Source organism: Nicotiana attenuata, chromosome 4 (genome assembly GCF_001879085.1).
Source record: "Nicotiana attenuata strain UT chromosome 4, NIATTr2, whole genome shotgun sequence".
In the NCBI taxonomy this organism is placed as follows: domain Eukaryota; kingdom Viridiplantae; phylum Streptophyta; class Magnoliopsida; order Solanales; family Solanaceae; genus Nicotiana; species Nicotiana attenuata.
The window spans coordinates 5388715-5399217 of record NC_031992.1 but is presented as its reverse complement, the minus strand read 5'-3'; the positions used below and the strand labels follow the sequence as shown (position 1 = coordinate 5399217).

The window sequence follows — 10503 nt, the reverse complement described above, 5'->3', positions numbered from 1 at the left end:
CGCTACCCCCCCCCCACCCCCCCCACCCACACACACACACACACAAGGAAAAAAATGAAGTCTGCACGGAGGGACGGATAGAGGCATCTTTCTCGGTATATTATTAACAATGATTTTCTACTGTTGCTAGTTGCAACAGCAGCTAAATGCCATGTCAAGTCGGGAGGAAGATTGGGACAGAAGAGAATTGGACTCTTGATGCCAAAAGATCTTCACGATTGTGTAAAGATGTGTATATTCAGGTTTCTGTCTGATGTTGCGACAGCCACAGTTTCAAATTCTTTAATCCAAGTTGAATTACCAACTCAGACACACTCGTTTAGATTTGCAGATTGAGTTATAGGAAGGAGCAGAGTTTACTATTCACATGGCTGGAATTATGGTCGCCATTGTTGAATAGAAGCTCATGGAGTAATCCAGCTCCAAGTGATGAATAAACAGAATCATCGGTTTGTAGAGAATTTCTTCATTTATTGGTGGAGTGCGAGCTGAATACAAGCTTCCTGTGCAGATCCGCGTCTCCAGTCCCAGAGGTATTATCTTACTTATGCCGGAAAAACAACCTCCTTAGTCGAACAGGATCTGTTCTATAGGCTCGTACCACTATATCCTTTTTATGCCGTTAAAATATAATTTTGGCCAATTTATTTTAGATCCTGGATTTATCTTGTAATATGAATATACATTAAGTTGTAATTTTGTTCAAATATACCTAATGAGACATGCTTAATTAGTCCTATTAAAGTCGTTCGTGGGAGGATTCATCCATATTTTTTGACCTTGTATTCTATATTCTATTACTATTAAGCTTACTTTGGAGAAATAATGTACGTCTAAACAATAATTGTCATTCATGGTAATACTAACATGATCGTTGATTTGATTTGCTCGTGCCCATAACCAAACTTTATTAAAAAAAATAGAGTTTATCCTCGTTAAAAAATGTGTTAGTGTGTGAAATGAACATGGAACCTACTAAAACCATCTAGGCAAGTATTATGTTTCAGGCTTTTGTCTGTTACACTAGTTTGTAATGTACTGTCTTTTGTTTCTTTCTTTTTTGTATAGTACGATATGTGCAAGAAATAGTGTAGTGACAACAAACATTATAAAATACTCTCTCCGGTTCAAAATAAGTGACTTTTTGGCTTTTTTTTTTGTGGTCCAAAATAAGTGTTTTTTCAGATTTCAAGAATTAATTAATTATTTTTTTCTTACATTGCCCTTGGAGTTAATAGTGTTGGAGTATGTGTTATGAGTGTTTATGTGAAGAGATAATAAAGGTTAATAGGATCAATTTTATTGTGTGAAAATAGCTAAAAAAGTACTCCTTCCGTTTCATATTAAATGAGGTACTTTCCTTTTTAGTCTGTTCCAAAATAAATGATACATTTCTAAATTTAGAAATAATTAACTTTAAACTCCTCGTTTTACCCTTAATGAGAAACTTTTATAACCACACAAAGTCATGGCCCCACAAAGTTTTACCCGTTAAGCTTTTAAGGCCACAAAATTTCAAAAGTATTTTTTTTTCTTAAACTTTATGTCGAGTCAAATTAGCTCATTTAATTTAAAACGGAGGGAGTAATTATTTTGGACAGGAGGGAGTATAAAATAACGGGCAAAGTTGATCTTCAGTAATTCAGAGACAGACATCTTCCTCTAGATCTCACATGTGAGCACGTGCCCCCACTTTTGGCTCAGCTCATATTTTGAATCAGAGAGAAGATCTAAATTTTTTACTATTTGAAATTATTCAATTCTAGCCTTTTTTATTTTGATCCCTTTCTGTGAAATGAGTGAATTTAACTTATCTAAAATTTCAAGTAAGAAATAATTAAAAATTATCTCTTAACTTTGACTGTAATTTAAAGTACTTTGAAATTAGATCCCCATTAGAGTCAACGACTAACAGCTTGTTTGAATGGTTGTTATGTGTTGTATCGTACGGTACTGTATTGTTTTGATATATATAATTTTGTTGTTTTGATATATATAATTTTTGGATAGATTGTATTGTTTGTCGTTGTTTTATGATGTTATGCACCAACAATATGAAAAATGAACTTGCAATATTACAAAGAGAAAATAAGATACAAGGTAGAATTATTATATAAAAAGGTAGGGTAAAAGATAAAATATAATTATTTAATAATAAAAAAATGATAAAATGAGAAGAAAAAAAAGTAACAACGTGTTCAAATTAAATTGGCCGTTACATAAAGTTCGTTATTGCATAATGACGGATTAAACAAAACTATGTGATCAAATATAATTAACAATCAAAATAAATAATGTACATAAAGTAATAATACGATATAATACCCGCAAGCTGTAAAAGTCCAAAACATTTTCCTATCAACAGAATAATATTGAGTTTTTGACCAATATTGTCCCTTATCTTTGAGGGTAGGTCTATTTTGGTCCCTCTAATATAACCCTGAGCATATTTAGTCCCTTAAGTATGCTAAACTGGAGCACCTTTAGTCTTACTGATAAAATATTTTAAAAAACTAACGGCGTTAACCAACTCTGATTGATGAAGCAAATCTTCTGCTGTGAAGCAAAACACTTCCTTTCCTTTTATTGATAACGCATATTATAACTTTAATTCCTCATTTTTAGATAAATCTTCTAAATTTTGACCTTGAAAATATCCCCTTCTGTGTCAGTTTTCAATGAGAAAATGACATTGTATACCGATGTAAAAATTATAGCCGAAAAATGTATAAAATTCGTATATCATTTTGTATGTTAATATACAAAAATTGTACAAATTTTCTATACTTTTTCGGCTATTAGATGTAAATAGTTTCTGGCGCGGGCTAAAAGTGATAATTCAAGCTGTTTATTCGTATGTTTCAATAATATGCCTAGAAGTGATCTTGGTAGCTCTATTTTTTTCAAATTTTAACTTTTCTTTTTGGAAAGATCAACCTAAATTTTTAAAAGTAAAAGTTTCAACGTTAAAATCTTAAATTTATCAGCTCTGTACTATTAATGGGTGTTAGTTTATAAAATATTATCGATAAGTAAATAAAAAAACTGTGAGTGCCGAAACCAACCCCGTGATTGATCTTGGACAGATTCTATCAGTGAGACTAAAAGTGTTCCACTTTAGCATACTTAAGGGACTAAATATGCTCAGGGCTATATTTGAGGGACCAAAATAGACCTACCCTCAAAGATATGGGACAATATTGACCAAAAACTCGAATAATATTAAACTAAAGTTTTTTGATGACAAAATTACTCAATTTTACCGGACAAATTTGATCATTTTATCTTTTGAATACATTTGAATTATCCTAGTCTTATCAGGAGTCTACCAAGTATATGTTTTGATAGATCCCACAATTTGACAACCAAAAATTGCAGTAATGGCCACTCTTTCTTCTCCTCCTCCATCTCTCTCAACTCTAAGAAAATCCTTCCCTTCTAATTCCCCAATTTTCCCTTCCTTCCGTTGTCTAGTTCCGCAAATTAAAAAAACCTTTACCCTCAAAACCCTAAACCCCAACTTCAAAACCCTCCAATCCTCCGCCGTACCCGCCGCCGCCACCACCTCCGAAATCCCACTACCCCTCAAAACTCGCCTTAAAAATGGCGAAACCCTCTACGGCATTTTCCTCCTCAGTTTCTCCCCAACTCTCGCCGAAATCGCCGGTCTCGTCGGCTACGACTTCGCCGTCGTCGACATGGAGCACGGCCACGGCGGTATCTCCGACGCCCTCCCCTGTCTCCACGCCTTAGCCGCCACTAACACCCCCGCCATCCTCCGTATCCCGGAATCCTCTGCTACTTGGGCTAAAAAAGCCCTCGATCTCGGCCCGCAAGGTATCATGTTTCCAATGATTGACGGCCCGAAATCGGCCCGAAAGGCTGTGTCTTACTGCCGTTTTCCTCCCAACGGAATCCGCGGATCAGCCCACACTGTCGTTCGGGCCTCGAGCTACGGAATAGACGAAGGCTATCTAAGCAATTATTCCGACGATTTACTAATCATGTGTCAAGTAGAATGCACTGACGGTGTAAAAAATATAAAAGACATCGCAGCCGTTGAAGGGGTTGATTGCATTCAAATGGGGCCGTTGGATTTAAGTGCGAGTTTAGGGTACTTGTGGGATCCAGGGCATAAGAAGGTGAGGGAAGTACTGAGTGCAGCTGAAAAAGGGGTGTTAAAGCGGGCCCCAGCTGAAGGTGGAGCCTACTTATCTGGATTTGCAATGCCACACGATGGACCTGAGAAGTTGAAATCAAGAGGGTATCATATGGTTTCGGGTGCAGTGGATATTGGCTTGTTTAGAAATGCTGCTGTGGAGGATGTTAAGAAGTTTAAGATGAGTGTAGTTGATGGTTTTGAAGATGATAGTGATGAAAAAGATCGTAAAGACGGTGAAGAGAAGTACTGGAGTGAATAAAAATTTGAACATTGTTTGAAGTAGTGAATAAAAGTGGAGAAGGATAGAAGGGCGAGCTTATTGTTTGCGAGTTTCGAATTCTTAAGGGTTGGCCCCAGACAGATTTCTCGGCCATAACAAAAAGAACTTTGTTAGATTTTGTGGTAGATTTTGGAAGATTTTATGTTATGCTTTTTTTTATTCGAAGTGATGGCTCAAGTTTAGAATTTCAGCTACTTGTGCAATTGATCAACACTTGGTTGGTTGTTGTTTCGTCTTTTAGCTGATTTTGGGTTAATTGTTTAAGTACTTGTAATTGGTGTAGTTGCCAGCTGTGTTGGGTCCCAACGGATAGCTCGGTCATAAAAAAGTTACTGGATTGAATAAAAGTTTGAACTTTATTAGGTTTCGTGGTAGATTTTGGAAGAATTTATGTTATGCTTTTTTTCTTCTTGATTTTGGGTAATGGGACTTGGCCTCTTATGCACTAGAGCTCAGACTTTTGGTTAATAGTTTTATTTCTAGTCAGCTGATTTTTTGTTGATTGTTTAAGTAGTTGTAATTGGTTTAGTTGCTGGCTGTTTTAATTCTACTTCTTTGTTGAGGAGTTTTGATTATATGGCAATCAGTCTTGGCTATGGAAGTTTGCTTCTTTCTAAAAGATCTTTACAAAAATCAATGGTGAAGAGAAGTACTGGAGTGAATAAATTTTATATTTTGCTTTTTTACTTGATTTTGTGTAATGGGACTACTTTGAGTTTCGAATTTGAGCTACTTATGCAATAGAGCTTTTTCTCTGTCTGATCAAGAGTTTGTTGTTTGTTTTGTTTTTTCTTCTTCTAAGCTGATTTTTCGTTGATTATTCTAGTAGTTGAAATTGGTTTAGTTGCTAGCTGGTATAATTCTACTTTGTTGGGGAATTTTGGGTGCGACAATCAGTCTTGGCATGAAAGTTTGCTTCTTTTTTAATAGTTCCTTATGAAATAGGAGTAATTTTGGTTTATTATTCCTTTCTTTTAATTGATTTTTGGTTTATTCTTTTACTACTTGTAATTGTTTCAGTTGCTAGCTGTTATAACTAACTCTTTGTTTGGGTAAATGTGGGTGTGGCTATCAGTCATGTTGTGAATGTTTTTCTTTAGCGTTCGTTACAGAAATTTTAACTTTGTTAGTTTTCGTGGTAGATTTTGGATGATTTTATGTTATGCTTTTTTGTTGATTTTGAGTAATGGGACCAACTCAAGTTTAGAATTCGAGCCTCTTATGCAATAGAGGCTTTTCTCTGGCTGAGAAGACTTTTGGTTAATTGTTCCTCCCCCCTCTATTTAGCTGATTTTTCATTGATTATTTTAGTACTTGTAACTGTTTTAGTTGCTAACGGCTCTAGTTCTACTTCTTTTGGGTATGGCAATGAGTCTTGGCATGAAAATTTGCTTCTTTAGCAGTTCCTTACAAAATACAATTACTCATCTATAGTAGTTTAGAACAATGTGGAGGGTATGAAAAGTTTAAGATGAGTGAGTTTGGTTGATGGATGTGAAGATGATAATGATCAGAAAGATACTATAAAAATCTGAACTTTGTTAGGTTTTGTGGTAGATTTTGGAAGATTTATGTTTTCTGCCTTTTTGTTGATTTTTGAGTAATGGGACTAGAGTTTGAGTTGCTTATGCAATAGAGCCTTTTCTCTGTCTTAGCAAGAGTTTGGGTGATTTTGTTTTAAAGCTGATTTTTTGTTGATTGTTTAAGTAGTTGTAATTGGTTTATTTGCTAGCTAGTCTAGTTCTACTTCTTTGTGGGGAATTTTGGGTATGGTAATCATTCTAGGTGTGAAATTTTGCTTAACAGTTCATCACAGAAATTTGAACTTTCTTAAATTTCGTGGTAGACTTTGGAAGATTCTTCATTTTTAGTATTGGGGTTGTTACAAGAAGTTGAGTCTACTGGATGAGTAATTTGCTCTTTTGAACAGTTCATTACAAAAATTTGATCATTGTTAGATTTCATGGTAGATTTATGTTCTTCTTTTTACATGATTCTAAGTAATGGGATTAGCTCAAAGTTTAGAATTCTAGCTGGAATAGAGTCTTCTCTTTTTTTCTTTTCAGCAGATTTTTCATTGATTGTTTCAGAAACTCGTAGATGGTATACTTTCTAGCTGGTCTAATCTACTTCGTTGTTGGGGATCATGATGGCTTATCAGTCTTGACGTTAATATTTGCTTCTGTTTAATCTCCTTAAAGAAGGTACGAGAACTGAGATTTATATGCAATCATCTACCCCAACTTACTGTTACCACCAGCAGATATAATACTGCAATCGGTTTTTAAGAGGTTGCTTTGTTGGAAAAAAAAAGAAAAATATGAAAACACTTGTATACAGTGCGAAGACAAGTTGAGTACATGTACTAGTGGAATCAGAAACCTATCTTTACCTTGGGGTTTTGATATTTCCCTTGTACCTATTCATTTTTCTTGTTTCTAATCTAACTAATTGTATGTCCTATACTCACAATTTCTACTTGTAAAAACATTAACAAGTTATGTGTATACAAATTTTATGATTGACCTATATCCTTGGCATCCTATATCATTCTTGACCAAATGATCACCTTTAGACATATTAGGGTACGACCTTTTTCTTTCTTTCTTACAAGCTTAGCAATAGAAGGGCTGCTCAATTGATGCTTCAATGTAGCCAAGTTCAAGAAGTTCCAGGGATTGATGCTTCAATGTATCCATAGTATTACATTTTTCACAATATTAGAGACTCATTCAATTGATATTGCCAAAAGCACTTTTGGCCAAAAATTGAGGTATTTGGCCAAACTTTTAGAAGGAAAAAAAGTGCTTTTGAGGAGAAGCAGAAGCAGTTTTGTAGAAGCAGAAAAAAGTAGTTTCTCTCCAAAATCACTTTTTTGAGAAGCACTTTTGAGAAAAATACACTTAGAAGCAATTTTTTAACGCTTGGCCAAACACTAATTGCTGCTCAGAAATGTTTTTCAAACTAATTAGCCAAACACAAACTGTTTCTCACCAAAAGTACTTTTGAGAAAAGCACTTTTGAAAAAAAGCACTTCTCAAAATAAGATTTTTGCAACTTGGCCAAACGGGCTATTAGTCTTCTCTGCTTAAACTCTGACTACTTCAATGTATATGCAAAAATCAATTTTATATGCAAAAATCTATTTAATCGCAATTGGTTCCTATAAGCTAATTGAATCTAAAAGCTTGGTCTAAAACTGATGGACAATACGTGCTTCTATTGTGTTTTGGTACAAAGATTAGAATAGAACACGTATAGTCTATACAACAACGACATACCCAGTTTATTCTCATAAATTGGGATCTGAGGAAAATAGTGTGTACGTAGACCTTACCCCTATCTTGTGCATGTAGAGAGGCTATTGATCACAATTGTGATCTTCTCCTTGATCATTAATACGATGTTGATGCACAAGAAGACGCGCACAGATTCAGTGGACTTACTACAGTATTGAGTTTGGGTAGGGCTGTCCCTTTTTCATCCACAGACAACAACATACCCTATAATTCCACATAGTGGTGTTTGGATAGGGTAATGTGTACGCAGACCTTACCCCTATCTTGTGAAGATAGGGAAACTGTTTCTAATAGACCCTCAGCTCAGGAAAGCATAAGCATTACATTAATAAAAAGAAAAATAAGAAGGGGCAACAACGAGAAGCCATGTAAAAGTAGCATAAATAACAACAAGATAGTAAGATGACCGAAATGAAAGAAATGATAGGTAATCATAGAAACCTAATACCAACAGAATAACGTAAGTACGTACTAGTATTACCGGTATGAACAAGAAAAACACTAGACTACCTCACCTACTACCCTAATCGTCGACCTCCACACTTCCTATCAAAGGTCATGTCCTCGGTCAGTTGGAACTGCGCCATGTCTTGCCTGATCACCTCTCCGCAATTCTTTTTCGGCCTACCTCTCCCCTCCTTAGGCCCTTCAATGCTAACCTCCGATATCTCCTTACCGGGGCATTTGTGCTTCTCCACCTCACATGTTCATACCATCTAAACTTCGCTTCTCGCATCTTGTCCTCAATAGGGGCCACATTCACTTTGTCCCGAATAACTTCATTTCTAATCCTATCTAACCTGATGTTCCCCCACATCTATCTTAGCATACTCATTTCTGCCACCTTCATCTCTTAGACATGGAAACTCTTGATTAACCAATATTCAGCCCTATACAACATAGTTGGTCTGACCACCATTCTGTTGCCCTTTTTCATCCATCTAAATCTAAAAAAGATTGATACTCCACTTGTTTTAGGAAACAACTTAAAAATATCTCCATTTTACCATAAACTTATTGAAACTCGTTTAATATAAAATTTCTTTTTTTATAAGAAGGGAAAAAAAAGGACATGAAAATCAGTCATTTCAACAAACAATTTTAATACATTTACATATATCTAATATATACGTTAAATATAAGTGAGATATATGTCAAAAGTTTTTTTATTTTCTTATTGTATCCAATTAAGCACCATGGAACAAAACAAGTAAAACACAGAGCCCATGTAAATGGCCTTAATTGAGTATGTACTTTCATCAGAATATTATTCACTTGAAACGTTGTCGTCTATCTTGATGCTTCCAGTTCATCTGCTTGTCATCTTTTGTAATCATAAACTCACCAACTGTAATCTTTTGTAAAACACTCTCTCTCTCTCTCTCTCTCTCTCTCTCTCTGTGACAACCAACTGATCAATCTGCGATTGCTTACCTTGACACTATGACCAGGTCTTTTCTTGACTCCTTAACTTCACAGATAATTATAGTAATTAATAACGGGAGTGCTATTTTGGCACTAAATTATTTTTTCATTTTTTTTTTGATTTAGCAAGTGCTAATATCCATAGCTAATCCCTATCTAATTTTGAGCTAGAGAAGTTCTTTCATTAAAAGTTGCAGCCTACACAGATAATTGATTTTATTTTCTTTTTTTTTTCCCCTTTAAATGGCAGCATTTTGACTTTTCACCTACTATTTCCAAATGGGGTTTACTTTTTCTCAACTGGGTTGTGCTCTTTTTCTCCTCTTTCTTTCCCCCTCTAAGATAAAAATTGGATCTTTACTGCTTAGTTTTCCCAAGTTTCCCTTTTTTTTCTTGGTATATTATCTAAGATCATCACTTAATGATTATGTCCTAATTGGTTTTCAACAGAACTTGATTTTGATGGTTAAGATCACCTCTGTTTAACTGCTTTTTTTTCTTTTTGTAGATAAAAACAGATACACTTTTTTGGTCAAAGAAGAAAGGCTGTGTAGATAACATATTGTAGTTCTTGAAGATATAAAGGTATAATCTTTTTTTGCTTTGCAGTTTGTTTTTGTGGTTAAGTTGGTTTTATTGGATCTGTATTCTGCTTGGTAATTAACATATTGCTGTGATGATCTTAGAAGAGTGTCACAGCTATTGAGAAAAGCGTGCTTATTTTGATCATCAAATGGCTGAAATTATTGGCCCTAGATTGTACAGTTGCTGCAATTGTAAGAATGAAGTTGCACTACACGATGACATCATTTCTAAGGCTTTTCAGGTTAGAATTTTGGGATTTTATCATTGTGCTTTGGATTATATGAATGCGAATATTATGTTATGCATATGGCGATTGTATATTGTTGGCCTGAGATGAATTTAAATGGAGAAACATGTTCAGTGAGTATTCATTTAGCCGACCAGTTTGTTTGGGATTGAGGTATAGCTGTTGTTGTGTTGTGTAGTGATAGTTTTTTAGTTAGCCATTGCCACTAGTGTTTACAGTGTCAGAGATAACACTATGAAGTTGGATAATTGGATTGTCACACCTCTTTCTACTCATCTCTAACAGCAAAGCAATGATCTTTCTGTGTATACAAGAAAAGTGGCTCCTCTACTATTGAAATGAGCATTTATGTGTTTGTAGTTCAGATACATAGCTGAAAAAGAAGGCGGGGTGGCGACCCTGTCGTAAGATAAGATATAGGCAATAAGACTTTAAGCGCACCTGAGTGCCTTTGCCCATAGAGAATACTGGGGAGGAAAGTCTCATTGGGGGGGGGGGGGGGGGT

At 35.2% G+C, this 10503-nt stretch overlaps 3 protein-coding genes across 10 annotated transcripts in view; all 3 read left to right on the top strand.

Moving 5' to 3' along the window:
- The window catches only part of LOC109224876 (serine/threonine-protein kinase BLUS1-like), a 10064-nt gene extending 9294 nt beyond the window's left edge, over nt 1-770 (top strand). For 3 of the 5 annotated variants that reach the window (XM_019389441.1, XM_019389438.1, XM_019389442.1), the window contains exon 21: nt 131-770. In XM_019389441.1, coding sequence (XP_019244986.1) covers nt 131-199 — 69 coding nt within the window. In that variant the 3' untranslated portion in view covers nt 200-770. The remainder of the gene's footprint in view (nt 1-130) is intronic. The other 2 variants (XM_019389439.1, XM_019389440.1) reach the window with 2 other exon arrangements.
- On the top strand, nt 3272-4816 carry LOC109224875 (2-keto-3-deoxy-L-rhamnonate aldolase-like). Its single transcript, XM_019389437.1, has one exon. The coding sequence runs from the start codon at nt 3381-3383 to the stop codon at nt 4419-4421; it is 1041 nt and encodes a 346-aa protein (XP_019244982.1). The 5' UTR covers nt 3272-3380; the 3' UTR covers nt 4422-4816.
- LOC109224874 (protein yippee-like At4g27745) overlaps nt 9021-10503 on the top strand; it is a 2228-nt gene continuing 745 nt past the window's right edge. The window contains exons 1-3 of one of the 4 annotated variants that reach the window (XM_019389435.1): nt 9021-9192; nt 9675-9751; nt 9856-9992. In XM_019389435.1, coding sequence (XP_019244980.1) covers nt 9900-9992 — 93 coding nt within the window. In that variant the 5' untranslated portion in view covers nt 9021-9192; nt 9675-9751; nt 9856-9899. The other 3 variants (XM_019389432.1, XM_019389433.1, XM_019389434.1) reach the window with 3 other exon arrangements.